Source organism: Lynx rufus, unplaced genomic scaffold (genome assembly GCF_022079265.1).
Source record: "Lynx rufus isolate CCGP_SWC_20201006 ecotype Redwood Valley unplaced genomic scaffold, mLynRuf1.p SCAF_11, whole genome shotgun sequence".
Taxonomy (NCBI): Eukaryota; Metazoa; Chordata; class Mammalia; order Carnivora; family Felidae; genus Lynx; species Lynx rufus.
The window spans coordinates 27,652,940-27,673,822 of NW_025814825.1; the positions used below are offsets into that span (position 1 = coordinate 27,652,940).

At 55.7% G+C, this 20,883-nt stretch overlaps 1 protein-coding gene across 3 annotated transcripts in view; it reads right to left on the reverse strand.

The window, feature by feature from the left end:
• ARHGAP22 (Rho GTPase activating protein 22) overlaps positions 1-20,883 on the reverse strand; it is a 142,751-nt gene that overhangs the window by 7,685 nt on the left and 114,183 nt on the right. For all 3 annotated transcript variants that reach the window (XM_047073082.1, XM_047073081.1, XM_047073083.1), the window contains exons 5-7: positions 4,392-4,599; positions 1,608-1,740; positions 548-621 (exon numbers count right to left, since the gene is read on the reverse strand). In XM_047073082.1, coding sequence (XP_046929038.1) covers positions 548-621; positions 1,608-1,740; positions 4,392-4,599 — 415 coding nt within the window. The remainder of the gene's footprint in view (positions 1-547; positions 622-1,607; positions 1,741-4,391; positions 4,600-20,883) is intronic.

The window sequence follows — 20,883 nt, forward strand, 5'->3', positions numbered from 1 at the left end:
TGTACAGTAAGGAAGAGGCAGGTGGCAGAAAAGCAAAACCTGATGCCAGATCTGCTGGGAGCTGCCCGGCCCCCCAGCCCAGCCATGTCCATGAGTGTCCACAGCTGCTGGGCATGGCCAGCTACCCCTGCCAAGCTCAGAAGGGGGCGGAGCTTCCCTCTCTCAGGGGTCTGGGAGGGGCCAGAGGGACGACTCTCCCACCTGGAGTGGGAGGGCAGATGCCCAAGAAGGCCCAGACCCCTCAGGCATGGGGCTAAGTGAAGGCCACCTTGCACGCCCTCTCCAGGCACCTGGGCCCCGGTTGTGCTCAGGAGGCAGACCCCTGGGGGAGGGGATGGCAAGAGGCACCCAGAGAAGGGTGAAGGGACAGAGGTGCATCCCCTCACTGGGGAGACTATACCACCACCTGCTCCCACAGGGACTGGAAGCTCCGTGAGTGCAGGGGCTATGTTTCTCTACCCCTCACTGCCTCCATCAGCACCTGGGTGGGAGAATGACCCAGCCCCCTCTGTGCAGGGCACTGAAGCCCCTGCCCCTGGTCACTTACTTGCAGATATATCTGAGCAGGTTGTAATTGGCCAGGGGAAGGCTGCTCACTTGTTTAGCCAACTCCAGAGTCCCCTTGGGATTGAAAGAGAAAAACAACACTTCAAAGGCCAGCACTGAGACCCCAGGCCCTTCTCCTGCTTAAGGGAGGGAGGGCTGGGGAAAGAGGAGGAGGGTGGGCTGGGAGTGGGGGCAGAAATCAGAGTCCAGACCTCCAGCCAAGGCCCATGCAGCCGAGCCCCAGGTGACCAGAAGGCACTCCCCTCTCCATCTCCCTCGGAGGAGCAGTGAGGCCAGCCTTGTGACCTCTTGGGGAAGCAGATTTACTTTTGGGGAATTGATGTGAAGGGTAATGCCTCTGCAGGGCCAAAGAGAAACGTTAGGGCCGGGGCTCAGTACACCTACGGAGGTACAAATATTTGCCAGATAAAGACCCCTCATCTCCCTCAGGGCCAGAGGGTGAGCAAATAAAGTCCTGCCCCAGCCAAAGCAGGCTTAGGGCTTAGACACCTGCGGGAGAGGCTGGGGGTACGCATGGGAGCCCTCAGCCCTGGAAGCAGACTCAAATTCTTTTGGGAGGAGGCAGGATATAAATAGATGAAAGGTCTGGTGGTTTCTGAACCCTGTGGCTGGCCTGGGTGGCCTTACGTTCAGGTTGTGTGTGTGTGTGTGTGTGTGTGCGCGCAGCAGGAGCCCCCACTGGGGGCCCAGGACCATGACTGAAACTCGGCCTGCTTTAGGAGGTACCTGCCCCTCCCAGAGACGGAGGCCTGCACGAAGAGAGGACCCTACACAGATGGGATGCTCCAGACATGCACCATCCAGAGCCCCCTCCCACACACAGACCTGCTCCGGGCCCCCCTACAATCACAGAGCAGGGTGCCCCGGGCACCCCCCCTTCACAGAGCAGGAGGTTCAAGGGCCCCCATCCTACAGAGCAGTTTGTAGGCCAGGATCTATGTGCCACGAAAGTCACTCAAAGTCAGAGTTTGTGCTCTGCGTCCATACATCCAATTGCCGGCAGGCCCGCCTCCCAGGATGGGTCCCCAGGAGCCACTAACCTCCCCCTCGTCCTTGGTGAGCAGCTGGGCACAGCTGAGGAAGTCCTCGTACCTGGCGAAGGGGACCACAGGCTCGGGGAGCTCCCGCAGGTACAGCTTCAACAGGGAGGCCACCGTGTGCACGTCTGTTGTGCTGTGGGCAGGGGGACATGCATGAGGCCTGGGATGCCGGGGAACCCCAGAAGTGACCAGCACCTTGCGCCACACCACCGGGGGCAGCCTCTGCTCTCGTGTCCACGCGTGTGCTTGCGTGTGCACACTGCTAGCCAGGGAACCGGGAGGAGCGCAGGTCCCCTTCTGGTGGCCTGGTGGCTGCCCCAGGGTCCTCTGCAGGGCAACGTGGGAGCTGCTCTGCTCCCAGTAGGGTGTGGATGATGAGTGGGTGATGGGGCCCCCAGGGGCTGGGCAGTCAGAGGTCAGGCCCTGCCCCCCAGCCTCTGAGTTCCTGTTCGCATTACAGACGCGTAGGGCTATGTTCATCACCCCATTTCCAGCACCCCAGTGCCCTTTGTGTCCACTCCCAGCTTGGAGCTGCCCGGGCTGATGCGCCCCCAGTGGAGGGCAGCAACCCTGGGCCTGTTGGCCTCTGGGTTCAGTCCCTGGACTGCGGTCTTGGCACCTCCTCTAAGCTTGCCTTCCTGGATGGGTCTGGGCCTTAGGTATTTCATCTGCTTGTCTAGGGCCCTGGATTTAAACCCTGAACCTGCATCTTAACTCATGGCAGGCATTCAGGAAAGATGAGCCAAGGGCCAGGAGAATGCGACTGTGTGCCACTAAGGTGTCACCTGCCCTGGCTGTCCGTGGCTGGCCTCACAGAATCCCTTCTGGCTATGACATTTGGGATTCTGGGGTTCTACAGCCCCATATATACCTAAAACCCACACAGCTAGGGCCCCTCTCTGCCTCAAGCCTGATGGCTCTTAGTCTGGCCTGGTCAAGGGGCCCCCGTCCCTGCCTCTAGCCAGGAAAGCTGCTGTCCATGCTCTGCACTACCTTCTCCCAAGGCCACTTTACCTCCTTTGCCAACACCCCCCACTTCCTGGGTGCTCACAGCCCCAGCGGGTGCCCAAGCTCGAGCTCAGTGCCCTCCCTGCCTCCGCCCCGCCCCCCCCAGCCCTGTGGGTTCAGTGTAGGCCAAGGCAGGAGCTAGAGCCCCAGGAGGATCGGGGGAGGGGCAGAAAGCAGGGAGGATCTGCAGGGTTGCCCTTGGGGAAGACCTGGGCAGTGTAAACAGAAGTGTGGCCAAGGCCCCTCTGTGACGTCTCCCGTCAGTGGGGGAGGTGAAAGCTTTTCTGTCCTGGGCAAGTGGACTGAGAGCAGCCCTTCTACTCTGCAGGCCTCGCTGGCTGGAGCCCCATCCTGGCTCCCCCTCCATGCCCTCCGCTTACAGTGCTCTTGGGCCTGGGAGGCGTGCCTCCGCCCCCGCCAGTGCGGCAGCCTCAGTTCACAGCCCCACACATCCCTGCAGCTATGCTGTCCAGATCCTCTGCCCTGCCCTGGTCTAGGGAGCCTGGCCCAGCACCTGACCGCCTCACCTGCTTCCCTCCCTGCCTAGAAACGCACTCCTCACCCTCTCCTTCCTTCCCCACTCACTGCAGAGCCTTTCCCTTTAACAGAGGCTCAGGGCTTTTTCTTGGTACTTCTTCCTGAACCCCCCTCACCACCCTCCCCTCCTACACAGGCCTGCCCTGAATCCAGGCATCCTTCCCCAGCGCCCAAGGAGACTGTCCTACAGCCCACAGCCCTGTGGGTGCCCACGAGCCTAGGCGTCCCTCTAGGGCAGTGTCCCCTGTCCCGCTCCCTCCCCCAGGATCAGGCTCTCAGCGTGTGGTAAGGGAGCTGGGCACAGAGGTAGGGAGGGCTGCCCTGGGGTCCAAATCAGCTTCTGACCTTACTCTAGGTGTGACCTGGAGAGATAACCCTTAGTTTCTCTGCCCACAGGGTAACACCTCCACCCCTGGATATCTCTTCTTCCCTGAGGGCGGAGCTCCCCTGGGGCGGCATCCAGTCCATCCAGTCCACCTCCGCAGAAGGGAAGGGAAGTGACAGACTCGCCTGGCTGGGCTGATGGGTCTGGCTGCGCTGATGGGTCTGGGCGGAAGCTGGAGGCACTGAGGGTGCTCTGCCCCAAGAGAAGAGCTGGGAAGGCCAAGGCCAAGGCTGCTGGCAGAAACCCATGGGCTTATCCTGGGGCAGAGGCGGGCCTTGACTGTGAGGGCGGACCTGAGAAGAAAGGGCAGCTCCACGGAGGCCGGGGTTGGCTTGATGCACCAAGAGCTTTCTATGAAAACTGCTCCATAATGGGTGGGGCACTGTCAGGAAGAAGAGGCCTCCAAGTAGCCCCCCCCTCCCAGGTCACACTTGGGCTCCTAAGTGAAGTTGCCTCTATCCACAAGGCGCAGCCCCGGACCTGGTAAGCCCAGTGATGGGTCAGGACGGACGGGCACCGACGCAGGGAAGGTGGAGGAGACGGGCCCCCCACCCCTGACACCTGACACCATGTGGGGCTGCTGCGCCATCCTGTCACTGAAGGGGCCTGGGGGTGGGCCAGGGTCCCATCCCTGAAAGGAGGCCCAGGGGGCCTCTGCAGAGACTCTGTGCCCAATGGTCAGCCCATGGGGGTAGCGGGGGGCACTCACTGAGCACATGGGGGGAGCCATGCCACCCAGCATCCTGCTGCCAGGCTCTGCCTCTGCCTCTGCCCACTGGAGCCCGCGTCCTGGGCGGAGCCCCTGTAGCGGGAACGGGCAGGTGATCCGCCTGTACTGTTCTCCCTCGGCTCACCTGTCAAACAGTGGTTTCTCCCCACAGTCGAAGGAATCCTGGAGGTCCCTCACCAGGTTGGCCTGGCCCGGCATGCGGAAGAGCCCCTCCTCAGTGAGCCCACGCTCCCGGATGAAGTCCACGCACTGCTCCACCAGCAGCGGGGCCAGGCGGGGGCCATACTTCCGCTCGTGGTGGACCGTGTCCTCCAGGCGCTGCCCAAAAATTCCTGGGCACAGAGAGGAACTGGTCACACCCTCAGCTAACCAGCTCAGTGAGTGGGGGGGAAGGGTGCTTGGGATGACGGAGGAGGAGGGGTACTGTCAGGGCCCAAAGCGCTCCTGAGGCGCCCGGAAGCTTGAGGAACCTATAAAGGCTTCCTCAGACCCTGGGCAGAACCCAGAGAGCAAGAACAGATGAGGCAGAGCTCACGCAACAAGACAGGGAACGTACTCACAGGAAAACATCATCATGATTCGGCATCACTGGTCGTTAGGGAAATGCAAGTCAAACCCCAGTGGGATACCACCTCACACCCGTTAGGATGGCTACTATCAAAAAAAAACCCCAGAGAACAGCCAAGTGTTGGCGAGGATGTGGGGAAACTGGAAGGCTTGTGCACTGTTGGTGGGAATGTAAACCGGTGCAGTCGCTGTGGAAAACAGTTACGGAGGTGCCTTAAAAAACGTACAACACGGGGCGCCTGGGGTGGCTCAGTCGATTAAGCAGCCGACTTCGGCTCACGTCATGATCTCGCAGTTCACGGGTTCGAGCCCCGGGTCGGGCTCTGCGCTGACAGCTCAGGGCCTGGAGCCTGCTTCAGATTCTGTGTCCCCTCACCCCCACCCCTGCCCCTCCCCTGCTCATGCTCTGTCTCCCTCTGTCTCTCAATAAAAAAACATTTTTTTAAATGTACAACAGAACTACCAGACGACCCAGCCACTCCACTTCTGGAACTCAAACGAGCGGGGCAGAGGACACGCAGGGGGAACTGCCCACGAGCAGAGGGTCCCTGAAAGGGGAGGGGGCGAGCTTGGCACTGCACCCTCAGTGCCTGCCTCCTTTCCTGTCAGCCTCACCCGCTACTTGAGCATCCTAAATCTGCCTGCTTTGCTGCTGCCTGGCCCATGAGCAGACCTCTACCCAGAGGTCTCTTTCCTCTTCAGTCTGTGCAAATTTCCCATTAGCGCTGGGGAACAGCTCAGACGTGCCCTCCCGTGGGAGCTGTCCCAGCCCCTCACCTCTGCATAACCACAGAGCTCTCGCTCCTTCTCTCCCTGCGCTCTACCACGGATGCGTGAAGACACCTGCCCCTCTGCAGCCCCGAGCTGGTGCTGGACTGGGGGCAGAGGTCAAGGAGCACTGAGTGAAGGATCCAGAGTTCACGCACTCGGCGCCCCTCGCTGGGCTCACAGGGGACCGAAGGCCACAGTCAGGGAAGAGAGACACGGAGCAGAATTCTAAAACGTCCTCCAGAGATCCACAAAGCTGGGGTAATCCCATTCAGCCTCCTCTGGGCTCTAGCCCTTCCGGCTCTCCCATCTCCCATCCGGGGGCCAAACGCCATCCTTCTGTCTGTCCCTCTGCCCATCTACCCTTCTGTCACTGTCGCACTTGCACCTCACCCTGTTCTAGGTAGAGGACAGCCTTAGTGCGGCCCGAGAGCTGTAAACATGTAAACCCTACCAGCCGAACGCCCGTTGCTGCCCCCCTCCCACCCCCCTCCCCCAGGAGCACTGACCTCATATGTTGCTCAGGGACTTTGGGAAACGGTGATAGTGCCTCAGAGGCCCTGTAAGTCGCTGAGCTGGGTGACAGGACTGGGCTACGGGTGGGAGTGGAGACACGGGCAGCAAGTGGTGGTCAAGACTGTAGGCCATAAAAAGATTCTGAGCCTCAATGTGCACGGGTCTGGGTATACATCCCAGCTAAGCTATTGAGCAGAGAGGTGGCCGCCTCTCCTGGGCCTCAGTTTCTCCATCTATAAAATGGGATCATCGTACTGTTTTTAAGGGGCTGCCCTGAGGGCCCTGCCCGAGGCAGGGGGCTGTGAGGCACCACCAGGCCTGGGACTGACCCCACATTCCCAGCAGGGCTGTACGGAGCTTTGCATGAGACTCTGTGCCAACTTTAGGAGCAAGCTGCCCCCTCACCACCCTTTGAGGAAAGAAGTTTCGTGGAACGCTGCGGGAAAGCTCACTCCAGCCCAGCCCTCTAGGGTTTCCTTTCTCCTGCTATCCTGCTGGAAGCAACCTGCACTCCGGCTACAGGGCCCGGCCTCCTTCACTCTCCTTGCCCACCACTCCCTTGCCAGGGTCTCTCTGGAAGAACCTGGCAGGGCTCAGAACAGCCACACTGAACTCCCTCAGCCCTCCTGGCACATCTCGGAGGGGAAGCCTTGCCAAGAACCAGCTCCAGTAGGTTTGTCAGATCCCTGGAAACCCAGCCAGTGTGCGGGTTCCTCGAGGCCCCAGCCCACGCTCTTCACAAAGTACTGGCTTTGCCACCAGAGAGGAAACTGGCAGTGGCTGCCTCTCCTCTCGATGAACCTGTCGGAAGGCTCAGAGCTGGGCCGAGCCTCCTTCCCTGCCAGCTCCCCCTGGCAAACCCTAGCCCTCATTCCCCTCTCCCCAGAATCCCCTGAAGAAGCAGGAAGTCACAGGCCACAGACCGGGCAGTCAGTTGGCTCAGATCCCTGTCCTGGATGACCTTGGGCACAGTCCTCAGTCTCCCTGCCACTTCGTGGGGCTGTGAGAAGCCATGGGAGAGCTTCCCACAGCAGGCACACCGAAGCAGGTGCTTGGTGAATGTGGCCTTCTCTTGACCCAGGAGGGCCGGCCTAGGGCCCTGGGCTCTGTCAGCTCAAAGGACTCTGCAGGAAAGGACCTGGTTTTCCCTCTCTGGAGCTGATTCCCAAGAGGAGACCTCAGGCTGGCTTTGGCTCCTCTAGGGTTCTCTCTAGTTGGGGGTGGCAGGACCAGGAGTGGGGGACTAGGTCGGGGAAGAGAGACAAGGAAAAAACGTTCTTAAATTCTCTCCAGAGGTTCAGACTTGGGGAAGTCCCTTCCTGCTCTCAGCTCCCCTCCAAGGTCTGTCAACCCACCCTTTCATGGCTGTATGTGCCCATGTGCATGGCCCTGCTCTGGGGCCTCGACAGCTTCAGAACTGCCCTGGAGGCTGAAACCAACAGGCTGGGCTCTAGCCAGGCCTCACCAACCAAGAAGCTGACATCAGCGCAAGAAAGAGAATGGCAGCAAGAGGCATACATCATCTTGCCGGGGTCCGGCCCAGGGTGAGCCAGCCCCAGGGCAGAGGATCCCTATCCTCCCGGTGGCAGCCAGGCTGCGCGCAGTGGCTTTCCCAAGGCCCAGGGAGGCAAACGTGGGGGCGAGCACTGGGTTTGGAGTCGGTAGCCCGGGGTTCCCGTCAGGCTCCGTCCCCTCAGTAGTGGCGGGGGTGGGGATGACCCTTGGAGAGTCCCCGCTCGGCTCCGGGCCGCCACCTCCCCACCCCGGCAGCAAGATAGGAGGGGCCTCTAGCCGCGAACACGCACGCGCCCCGCTCCCCCAGCCTCGCGCCCCGCCGCGGGCACCCCGACCCACGCGCGCTCCCCGCTGCGGCCCCCGAGACGCATGCGCGGCGCCCTCCTCGCCCGCGGCGCCGCTTCCCCGCACCCGGTCCCGCGCTACCTGGGGCCGCGGGCGCGCAGCAGGCGGGCAGGCGGCAGGGCGGCCGCGGGCAGGCGCAGCACCGGGAGAAGGCCCGCGAGGCCGGCATCAGGCCCATGGCGCGCCCGGTGCGGCGGCGCGGCGGGGCAGGAATGCCCGGCACGCGCGCAGGTAGCGTCTTGCCCGCCGCCCGCCCCGGGCCCGGACCCTGGAGGGAGGGAGGGCCCAGCACTTGCGAGTTCCTGAAATGCCACGCCTGAAGCCGGCCCCCGGGAAGAGCTCCGGGTTCACACGTCTCACCCCCTTTCCCGAACGCTCCGCGATACTAGGCTTCTAGGCTCCGGAGGAATGAATGCCAGCAGCTCCCAATGACGGTCCCTTCCAACAGGGGGGACGAGGACTCGCTTTAGGAGCTCCCATTCCCCGCAGGCTGGGAGGCATGTGTTCCAGGTGGGGCAGTGGAGACCCAGGAAGGCCAGGTAACTGTCTGGGTCACCCAGCTTGGGGGTGGGTGGGTGGGTGGGGAGGGAGCGCCGAGCTCGGATCTAACACTGGGCTCCTGGCTTCAGAGCTGGTGCTTCGGCCTTCAAGTAAGACGTCCTGTGCAGCCCAGAGAGGTGAGTATTGATGTCCCCATTTTACAGACGCGGCAGCTAAAGTCTAGAGAGTTTATAGAATTTTCCTAAGGTTACACAGCTAGTAAGTGCCAGACCTCCCATCCAGACTTAAATTACGTTAAGACAAGTTAAAGATACGTATCTTAAAGATACATTCTTTCCAGGGCAGGATTCTGTCCCAGTGAAATGAGCCCACAAGCCCATACTTCCAAAGTCTGAAGACTGGGACGTTTATATTCCTCCTGGTATATATACCAGGGGGGGCAGGTGCAAAGCAAAGCTGTGGGGGGCGGGTGGTGGTGGCAGCACCAGGCAGGAGGAATAGAGACCCACGGGGTTCTGTGGGCCAAATTCTGTAAGGGAGGAGCTTAGGGGAGCCCTGGGGCTGGAAGGGGTGGGGGGCTCATCTGAAAGCTGAGTGTGCAGTGCACAGCCAGTGCTCTCCGAAGCAAGGGGGGACCAGGATGAGGCAAATGAGGCACTGCCCACCTGCGCAAAACTTAAGGTATCAAAAACTTCAAGGTAAACATTTCACTGCAGTGTTTTAACAAATACAAGTTAATGTAAAAAAAAAAAATCCATGATGAACAAATTATCAAAACTTTAAGTAATGACAGGCTGCAACCCTGCTTTTGGCACAGATCCTGTGAGCGTCTCGCCCTAATCCCCCGGATCCTGTCTTCATTTGAAATTTTGAGATTTACTGTAGACGTGGTAGGAGAAATAATGATTCCCCCCTCCCCAAATGTCCACATCCTAACCCCTGGAACCTGTGACTGTGTTACCTCACCTAATAAAAGGGATTCTGCAGACATGATTAAATTAAGGATGGAGAGATTGTACTGGATTATCCAGGTAGGTTTTCTAAAAGGGAGGCAGAGGGAAGGCTGACTACAGAAGAGGTAATGATGGTAAGGAGGGAAGCAGAGACCGGAGTGATGAGGCCACAACCAACGAATGTGAACAGCGTTCTAGGAGGTGGACAGGCAAGGAACAGGGTCTCCCAAGAGCCCTCAGAAGGAACAGGCCCTTCCAAAACCTTGATTTTAGCGAAGACTCAGTTCTGACTTCTGACCTCCACGATTATGACAGGATAAATTTGTGTTGTTTTGAGCCACTAAGTTTGTGGCAATTTGTTAGAGCAGCAATAAGAAACTAATGTAATGGACTTTTTGCATTAATTTCCATTACAAATATCACAATAACATGTTCATCCTGATCACTGAGGCTTTTGCTGCCCTCCTTAAATTCTGTGCTGCAGGCCACATAGGCCCCCTAGTCCTGGCCCTGATACTAGTATGGGGGTGGGGGCTCACATCCTCCTTAGCCCTGGGTTCTGGGGAGGGGCTCAGGGCTCTCCCTTCCCAAAGTTCAAGTACACAGGAAGGGAGGAAGGGCATTTCATGATGCCGGTGAGGGCCACAAGCCAAGGAGTGCCCCGCCCTAAACCTGTCAGAAAAGCCTAGGGCTCCCACTACCCAGGGACCGTCTGGGTCTGAGCAGCACTGTCCACCTTCAAGGGAAGGACCCAAGGGCTCAGTTAGAGTCACCTACCCTGGGGGTAAGCGGACCCTCCCAGTGGCCATGTGGGCTCTGATGCCATCTTGCTTTCTCCTCCTGAGCTTTGGTTCCCCTACCTGTGCGGTTAGACCTGCCAGGCTCTAGGGAATCCCTTCCACTCCCACACAGATTCCCCAGACGGCTGGAAGTCTGCAAGTGCCCGCCATTTAGAAGGCTCTGGACTTAGATGGGCACCAGATTATGCCCCAGCCAGGATAACACACCCCATGTCGGGGGGGTCATTTTTAGCTGTGGGGCCTATTAGGGTTGGATGTTCAGAGAGAGTCTTAAAATTGTCCCGTTGGGGGGTGGGTGCCTGGGTGGCTCAGTTGGTTGAGTGTCCAACTTTGGGGTCAGGTCATGATCTCGTGGTTCGTAAATTCAAGCCCTGGTGTTTGGCTCACGGGTGTCAGTGCCAAAGCTGTCAGCGCAGAGCCTGCATCAGATCCTCTGTCCCCCCCCTCTCTGCCCCTTCCCCGCTTGCTCTCTCTCTCTCTCGCAAAAATAAACATTAAAAAAAAAGTTGTCCTCTTGGGGCAAGGCCAGGAAGCTGAGGCTCTGTCCTCTCAAACAAGTACCTGGACACAGATGACCTCTTCAGCGGGGGTGGCCCTCAGTTCTGAGCTGTGTGTCGAACAGGCCCCGGGTCCAAGACCTCGGGGACTCTTTCCTCAGTCTGATTGCCTCCCCATGATCTCCGTCCCTCCCATCAAGACAACTCAGATCCAGAGGCTATGGTGCTCTCATGCTTACCCAGGGAGAGAAAGAGAGAGAGGGAGACAGAATCACTGATGGTCTCACCCTGGGGACAGCTGCCTCTGCCCCCAGCTCTGCTGTGTGCTGTAAGGCAAATTGCTAAACCTCTCTAGGCCTCTCTGCCTCCCTCTATAATGTAATTTTGATACAACTAACCCCTGGCAAGAATAGCACTTAGCAAGCATGAGACCCCTCTGTGTCTCCTCAGACTGATGTGAAGAACGACCAAGGCCACCTCGAAGCCACGAGACCCAGGGAACCTGGCCATAGGATCACCTGGAGGCCCCCTGGCATCCTACTTTCCAGAGCAGGCATCCAGCAGGGGGTGCTCTGAGCTCTAGCAGACCTGGGTTAGAACCCAGCTTCCTGGGGTGCCTGGGTGGCTCAGTCAGTTAAGCGTCCGACTTGGGCTCAGGTCATGACCTCACGGTTTGAGAGTTCAAGCCCTGCATCAGGCTCTGTGCTGACAGCTCAGAGCCTGGAGCCTGCTTCGGATCCTGCGTCTCCCTCTCTCTCTACCCCTCCCCTGCTTGTGCTCTCTCTCTCCCTTTCACAAAAATAAATGACATTTAAATACATAAATAAACAAACAAACAAACAAACAAAAGAACCCAGCTTCCTGCCGACTTCTCTGTGACCTGGACAAAGCATTTGAGTCTCCCTGTTGACCAGTGTCCCCGCCTGTAAAGGTTTTCACGACCAGTTTCCTAGGGCTATTGCAGAGCCTGACACAGGAACATGCTGAATAAATGTTAGCTGCCCTGGCGAGTGGCTGGGGTTACTGGGGCACCGCTCAGTGTCACTGGCACTAACCCTCCACTGGCCTCATCTTAACAGTAACCATGACAAACTCTCTCCTGGCCCTGTCTGTGATCTGAGCTCTCCTTAGCACAAACAGAAGCCAGGCAGGCCACGTTGATGGGGCATTTCCCATCACAGCCGCTGGGAAGGAAGGAGGACTTCTGGCAAGGTGGGTAAGAGGCAGCTGAACAGTTAGCGTCCTGAATTCACCCCAGTAAATCACCACTGCTGGCGTGCCGGGCTCTCCCAAGGCAAGTTATCTGCCCTCCCTCTCTGTTCTCCCCATAAACGGCCCTGGGCTCCCTGCCATCCTGTCAGAGGGGTCTGTGGCTGGGAACTATTTCTCCTACAAGCTCACAGACTCCAGAAGCACTACAGGGGAAGGAGGCCCAAGGATGCTGTGAACCAACCCCTAAGCCCAGAAGAGGCCAGATCTGCCCTCTGTGAGCCTGGGGCATGGAAAGGGTCCCAGGCCTGCTGAGGCATCTCCTCCACCTGGCTTGTGGACCCACAGAACATACGAGGATAGGCTGAAGGTACCAGAATCATGCTCAAGCAGCCCATCTGCTGGCTTAGTGACCTGAAGCCCAGCGCAGATTAGCCACAGTCCTTTCTCTCCCCTTTTGGAAGGGCTGCCAAGGAAGGCCCAGCTAGGGACTCTGGGCCTGGTGGGTCAACATTCAGGGAAACCGGAAATAAGACTCTCTTCTTCAGTCTCCTAGAAGAGCTGGGCAAGCAGCACGGGGGAGAAGTGGTCCACTAGTATCTCGGGCTCCACCACTGCTAGCCTGGGCTGGGGCCAGTGACCTTTCATTCTGAACCGGATTGTGCCTCGAGGGGCTTCTATTTGGAGAGGCCATTCTAGCAAACAGTGACCACTTCCAGCTGGACTAAAAAGGTTGCTTTGTGTCCCTCCAACTTGCCCCAAGGCTGGGATTTTCTCCATGTCAAGTGTCCTGCCCTGTGGCTTCTGGAAGCTGCATTTGTCCCCTCTTTTTCCTTCTACCACCTGATTTCTGAGGAACCGAAGAGCAGGAGAATTGGCTCCAGGGGGTCAGAGGAGAGTCTCCAGCGGACTGTGAGAGCCGCATACAACCGGGCTGGGGCAACAAGGCTCTGATGGCCACTGCGGGCCTGCTGCTGGTCCCTCACACCCCTCCCCAGCGCAGGGCAGTCACTGTGGGCAGGGACACCATTCCCAAGCTGGGTTCCTTGCCCCAGGGCTGTCGTTCCGTGCTGCTGCCTGTAAGGTTGGGGCAGAGAGCTTCTGGGCTGTGCTAGGCAGTGCCTGGCAGCCTGTGAGTGTCAGAGTTACCATGCTACTAGTTACTGAGCGCTAATCCTGACTCCTGCATCCAACGCAGCACCTGCCCTGGCTTCATGACAAATAGACATCTCAAACTGAGAAGTGTCCAAATGGAACTGTGGTCGGGCCGCGACCTCCCAAACCTGAACTGCGCTCTTGGTTAATGACAGCTCTGTCCCCAAGACCTCTCACCCACACCCCATGAGTCACCTGCACTGTCCCTGCTTTCGCACACCCCCACCCAGTGCTTGTCAGTCCTATTTTCCAAACAGATTTAGAACCTGATTACTTTCACTGTCACCCACCATAGTGAAAGCGCCCATGTCTCCTGCCTGGATTAGTCCGTGTATACGTGTCCTTGGTTTCGCCTTGTCCCTCTCAGGCCAGCAGTCAGAGTGGCCCTTTTCAACTATATGTCAGATGCCATCATGCCTCAGCTCAAAGCCCTCCAATGCGCCCTCCCCCTTTCATTTAGGAGTGAGAGCCAGGGCACCTGGGTGGCTCAGTCGGGTTAAGCGTCTGACTTCAGCTCAGGTCATGATCTTGCAGTTCAGGAGTTCCAGCCCCGCATCGGGCTCTGTGCTGGCAGCTCAGAGCCTGGAGCCTGCTTCAAATTCTGTGTCTTCCCCTTTCTCTGCTCTTCCCCTGCTCATGCTCTCTCTCTCTCTCAAAAATAAATATTTTTAAAAATTAAAACAAACAAACAAACAAAAGGAGTGAGAGCCAAAGTCCTCACAGGGGTGCAGGAGGCTCCTTCCCATCTGCCCTGTCCCTCACCCCTCCGGCCTACCCACCCTCCACGCTGCTTCAGGACCACATCAGACGTGCTCTGCTGATGCCCAGGCTGCTGCCTCTGGCTGGCCAGCTTCCACCAGACATCCTGGCTGGCTTTCTCACCTCCCAGACTGTTTGAATGGCCCGTCCTCATCACTGTATTTAAAACTGCTCGGGTTTGTTTTTCTTTCAACAGCACTCACCACCCTTCCAAAACACAGAGGTTCACAGAATATGGGCCCCGGACCAGCAGCACCAGCAGCATCCGGGAACTTGTTAGAAATACAAATTCGAGGGCATCGCCCAAGCGAGCTGGAATCCCCGTGAGTGGAGCCAGCAGTCCCATTTCCACAGACCTTCCTCGGGGTGCCTCAGACGCTAGCTAACATTTGAGAACCACTGCTCTGTGCCTCGTGGCTTGCTTTCCTGGTTAGTGGCCGTCTTGTGGAGTAGGATGGAAGCTCCCCCGACCTCTTTTCCTGCCCCCTCCCCTGCCTGAGCACAGCAGGTGTGCTGTGTTTGCTGAATGTTCCAGGGCTACCTCGTACTGAGAGAGCGCTGAGCACTTTGCGTCCGTCCGTCTTTTCTCTTAATTCTCACGACAGTCCTGCAATGAAGGCATTCTTCTTCCGTTTTGCAGACAAAGACACAGAGAGGGTAACAGGCCTACCCAGGGTCACACAGCCAGCAAAGGGCAGAGCCAGATCACACTCAGACCACACAACCTGATGCTGGAATCTGTGCTCACTCTGCCTCCTCTCACCCATCAGTGCAACTGGCTTTGCCAAGCACCGTCCTATCAGACCCACCTTTGAGGGCTTGCAGGCTCTCTCCAGATAACTAGGCAAGGGTTCATCCGTGCAAGCACCTGCCAGATGCCAGGTAACCCTGGGTACTCAGTGGTTCCCTCTTCTTTCCTCCCATGGTGAGCTGGGTAGGAGTTGCTGCCCGATGGGGCTCCAGGGCCCATGTTCCCAGAGCTGGGCACAGAAGTCCAGAGACCTACAGGAGAACATTGCCCTCTTCACAATGTCTTCTGATCCATGAAGATGGGATGTCCTTCCATTTATTTAGGTCTTTTTTAGTTTCTTTTGACAACATTTTGTCACTTTCAGAGTAGTAAGTTTTATACTTCTTTTGTTACATTTATTCCTAAGTATTCTCTTCTTTGGGATGCTATTGTAAATGAAGTTTTCTTAATTTCATTGTTGGTGTGCTCATTGCTACTGAACAGAAATACAGCTGATTAGTATATACTGACCTTATATCCTGCAGTCTTGCCGAATGTTTTATGACTTATAATTGTTTTCTAGTGGATTTCTTAAGGTTTTCTGTATATGAGATCCTATTATCTGCAAATAACAGATACTTTAACTCCTTTCTTCCTTTCCAATCTGGATGTATGTCATTTTCTTGCCTAATTGCTCTGGCCAGAACCTCCAGTACAGTGTTGAATTTCAGTGAGGAGAGTGAGAATCTGTGCCTTGTTTCTGATCTCAGAGGATAAGTATCCAGTCTTCCTCCACAAGTATGATGTTACCTTTGGGTCTCTTGTAGATACATACTCTTTATCAAGTTCAGTAAGTTTCTTTCTACCCCCATCCCTAGGCCGTTTATTTTCATCAGGAAAGGGTGCCAGACTTTATTAAATGCTTTCTCTGAGTCTACTGAGATGATCATGTGGTGTTTTAAGTAGGGTTCATGTACTCAGCAGGGAGCCCAATGGGGGTGGGGGGGGGGGGGGGAGCTTGAATTCACAACCCTGAGATCAAGACCTGAGCTGAGATCAAGAGTCAGATGCTTAACTGACTGAGCCACCCAGGCGTCCCAATCATGTGGTTTTTGTCTTTAATTCCATTCGTGTATTACAACTGTTGATTCTCAGGTGTTAAACTATCCTTGCATTCCTGGGATAAATCTCATTTGGTCATAAATCTCATTTCATTTGTATAATCCTTTCATATACTGCTGGATTCAATTTGTAAGTATTTTGTTGAGGATCTTTGCATCTATGTCCACAAGAGAGATCAGTGCTCCAGCCATTCTTCTCTCCCTCTCCAGTACCAACAGTCTTTTGCATTGCTGTTTTGTCTCCCAACTTAAAACCAAAAAACCCAACAGCCCTCTCTTTACCTGACCTCCCCTCCAGCCACTGTCCCATTTCTTTCCCTTTATAGTCAACTTCTTGAAACAGTCGGTTATTCTCACACTCCATTTCCCCTCGTCTTACCCTTTCTCACGCCCGCTATTATCAAGCTCTATCCCCAGCACTCCACCAGAACCATGCTTGCCCAAGTCAGCAATGAACTATGCTCGATCTCTTCTGGTTGATCTGTCCACAGTGCATGTCGTCACTGCCCCTTCCTCCCTAGACATTCCCTTCAGTTGCCTCGGGATCCCCAACTCACTCCTGGCTCCTCCCCCTCACCAACCCTCCTGAGCCCCCTCTGCTGGCTCCTCCTCTGCCCCTGACTTCTCACCTGGGAGCAGCTCAGGGTTCAGCCCTGGTCCTCTGCTGTCTCTACACTTGGCTCTATGGTGCCTCACCCCAGCCTCACGGCTTCAAACCCCATCTATATGTCAACAGCCTCCAAATTCCCCCTCCAACCCAGTCCTCTCTCCAGTTCTCTAGACTTAAATGTTAAACTGCCTATTGGTCACTTAAAGTTGAGCCTCTAGGGGTGCCTGGGTGGCTCAGTCGGTTAAGTGTCTGACTTTGGCTCAGGTCGTGATCTTGTGGTTCGTAAGTTCAGGCCCTGCATTGGGCTCCATACTGACAGCTTAGAGCCTAGAGCCTGCTTCAGATTCCGTGTTTCCCTCTCTCTCTGCCCCTACTCTGTTCATGCTCTGTCTCTCAAAAATAAAAAACGTTAAAAAAATAATAACAAACTTGAGCCTCTACCAGGTATCTCAGACTAAGCCCAATGGGAACTCTCACGCTTCATTCCAAACACTGCACTTCCTTTGGTCTTTTTCATCTGTTAATGGCTAATCCATCCTTCCAGTTGCTTAGATCAAAACATCCTGGAATTACCCTTGACTTCTCTCATTCTCTTATACCTTTCTTCCATTCCAGCAGGGAAATACTTACACTGGCTTTACCTTAAAATATATCAAGAATTCAATTACTTCTCATCACCAGTACCACCCAGGCCAAGCTGCCATCGTCTCTCAGTTGCATTAGTGGATAATGAGCTCCTAGCTGGTCTCCCTGTTTCTGGCCTTGCCTTCTGGGATCTATTCTCAACAGGTGGCCAGAGGGATCCCATTGGAACCCTGTCAGGCTCTGCCATTCTCTGTTCAAAACCCACGGGCACCACGTCACTCAGGGAAAGCCAGAGTCATCACCGTGACAACAAGGCCCTACTGACTTAAACCCCATTACCTCTCTGACCCACTTCCTGCTCTCTCCCTCTTCGCAGACTCTGCTCCAGGCAGACTGGCTTCTTCGCTGCTCTTCCGACATGGACCCCACTACCCCTGCCTCCAAACCTCTCTGCCCAGGTATATGTGTACATCACCCTTCAGCTCCTTTACTCAAATGTCAGGAAACTCCAACCTCCAAAGCCCTTACTTGCCCTTCCCCCCTCACCTTTCTCCACGGAGCCCTGCAATCGGCTTGTTACCTGTTCTCTCCTAGAATGTGCATTTCATGAGGGTAGAGACCTTGTCTGTCCTGTTCACTGCTGTATCCCTGGCTCCTAGAATACTTTTGCAAGTGAATGAATGACTGGCTGAATGAATGAACGAATGCCCAGATAAGAGGGACTGCCACCTCTGGGCAGGCCATCGCCAGTAATGCAGTAATGGGCTCCGCTGACCCCGTGGGTCTGCTGCCTCCAGTCTTCTCCATGGGGATGGCCGGGGCTGCCTCTGACTGCAGCAGGCACACTGCCCATTCCTGTCTGTCAGAGGCGGCCTGCTCTCTGCCAGAACAAACATGCTTGAAAGGGCTCACGGACTCCGTTATTAACAGTGAAAGAAGGACTGATCCTCTAAGCCTCCTTTCCAGGGGAACCCAGGCTAATAACAGCTTTGCCAGGAACCTACTGCAGAGGCTGACTGAGCCCACCTGTGAGTGCCCATGGCTTGCCCAGACATGTCTGCCGTCGCTAACCCCTGCGATTGCTGCGTTTCCTCTATGCTTCTGGTAGAAAGGAGATAAGCGCCTTTGATGACGGTTCCTGTTTGAAATCTTACAAGTTCTGCAGCACGCAGTCTGAGAAATTTGGTAAATGCTGGGGGACCTGAGGGAGGGACAGATCTGGGTTCTATGTTGGGCTCTGCAAAGGGTCCCAGTTCTGAGCAAGCACAGAGAAGGAGGGAGGGAGGGAGGGAGGGAGAGAGGGCAGGGGAGAGAGAGAGAGAGGTGGATGTGTGACCAGAAGCTGGCACCACGAATAGAGTAGATGGGTGTGCCAGCGCCCTGCATGGTCTGAGTCAAAGCATGGCCTCTGGGGTTAGAACATCCACCTTTGTTTCTCAGCTTTGCTCCCTGAGTAGCTGGGTTGTCTTGGCCAAATTACATAGACACTTCAGCCTTGAGCTTCTCTGTTTTTTGTTTTTTTAATATAGTGAAGTATCCGTACATCCAGAAACGTACTTAAAGCATATACCTGCAGATTAACACATTACTGTAAAATGAACACCTGTGTAAGCGAGACTTCTATCCAGACTTTTATGGCATTTGTTTCTTTGCCTTTCTTTATTTCTGCTGCCCAATTACCCACCTACAAATAGTACAGTTTTCTTTCTGCCCTGTTTTTCAACTTTATACAAATGGAATTATACCTATAACATGTTACCGAGCCTCCCTAGTCCCATGGTAGGTGTTTAGGATTCATGCACGTTGTTAGGTGGAGTTGTGGGTAATTCTTTTCCACTGCTGTAGAGTTTTCCTGCTGCAAGAACGAATCATACTTATTGAGCCCCTGGATCATTCCTAAACCCCTGGTTAGGGTCAGGCCATCATGGGTAAGGCTGCTGTGAACGTGTGATGTGTCCAAGTCCCCAGCATATCTGCACACATATTTCTATCTGGGACATGCCTAGCGGTGGCACTGCGGGGCCTCGGGGTGCATAGCAACTTTTGCAGATCCCGGCAATACCCACAAGTGCCCGTAGCTCTGTCCTTGTCACCTCCGAGAACCGCCCGCCTTTTTCATTCAGTCTTTCTGGTGGGTGACTATAAGTGGCATGTCGTGGTTTAACATGCACCTGCCTGATGACTAACAAGGCTGAACGCTGCAGCCTATGTTCACTGGTCACAAGGATTTCTTTCTTGGTAAAGTGCCTGTTCGAGTCTCTTGCCGGAGTTTCTACTGGCTTGTCTGTCGTTGCCTTCTGGGTTTGTAGGGGTTTGAGGAGCAAGTCATTTGATGGCTGTATGTGGTGCAAACACCTTCTCCCACCCTAGATGCTTGTCTTTTCATTTTCTTAATCTACCTTTTAACGAACAGATGCTCTTCCTTGTGTAGAGCATAATTTATCAATCTTTTCCTAAAAGATTAATGATTTTTATAACTCCTGCAAAAAGAAGCTTTCTCTACCCAAGATCACAATGACGTTCTCCTTTCCCTGGTGTTCGGAGGTGCCGTCTGTCGTAAGTCAAAGTCCAGCTGGATGAGAGTCTGATTCTGGGCTCTATTTTGTTCCATGGGTTCAATTCCAACCACTTTGCATCCAAGGAGGTCTGTGAAGGCCGCAGAAATCCCTGAGTGTCCCTGGGTCTTGGGTCAAAGTTGCCACGAGCCTCAGGAGGCAGGGAGGCCATGACTAACAGTGTGAGGGCATTTATGAAGCACAGGAAAAAAACTGACTTTCCAAGTGATATCAACTCTTCTATGTGAGGATCAGTGGTTCTAGGAGAGATGGCCAGGCAGGCCACAGCCGGGAATAGCAGAGGACAGCTGGCGAGGTGAGTGGGGAAGGGAGGGGCTCAGCCTACAGAGCACACTGGGTCTGGAGACGGGCTCCAAGCCCTGAAAGGTGAGCTTCCGCCCCTGCCCAGAATGTGTAGCACTCAGACACTGTGCGGGGGAGACAGGATGTCCATGGCTCTCATGGTCACATGGTCTCCACATTCAGCAGGGAGTTGGTGGCCGCAGCCCAGCCAGTATGGTGACCCCTTCTAAAAGCTCTTTTCATGATGATTGCAGAGGGGCACTGACCACACAGCCGGGGGCCACCCTTCCTTTCTCTTGCACCCTGTGTCTGTCCGCAGACCCTGGCAGCCCTACCTTCAGAACACAGCTGCAGCTGAGCCCTCTTCACTCTCTTCTCCACCCCCACGCCAGCCTGTGTCCCCGTCACCCCCGTCTGATGGCTGTCTCAGCCTGCCGTGTCCACTTCTGTCTCTCTCTGCTCCACCCCTCACATGGCGGCCAAAGGGCCCTTTACAAATCTGGGTCAGGTCGTGTCTGTCTCATGCTCAGAGCCCTCCTTGGTGCCCCATCGATTGAGAACAAAATCTTGAGATCCCCACCATGTCCCCAAGGCCTCAGTGACCTCTCCTGCCTCATGTCCTCTACTCTCCTGTCCTCACTCCCTCAGACCCGCTGGCCTTCCTGAGATTCTCTGTGTCCAAATCTTTCACTCCCACCTCAGGGCCTTTGCACTTGCTTGCCCCTCTGCCTGAATGCTCTTTGCCCAGCACTCCCCTGGCTCCCCTGGCCACTTCATTGAGCTGGCTAGGCTACAACATCTAACACAGCATCCCCTCTATCATCCTACTTAAATTTACTTTATTGTGTTTCTCTCTACTTAAAATCATGTGACACCTTGACTTGCCTATTATCCGTCTCCCACTGGACAATGGACGGGAGAGGAGGGCGGAGGAATCCTCTATTTTGTTTTATCACTGAACTTCCGAGTGTCCGGAATACGACCAGGTACGTTTCAAGCATCCGATAAGTGTTTTCAATAAAGCTGCGTAAATGGCAACCACTGCTCTCAGCTCAGAAACAAGGCGCTGGTTGTGTGGGCAGCGCAGGGGCCCTGTGTGGCTGTAGGAAGGCACAGCAGAGGGAAGG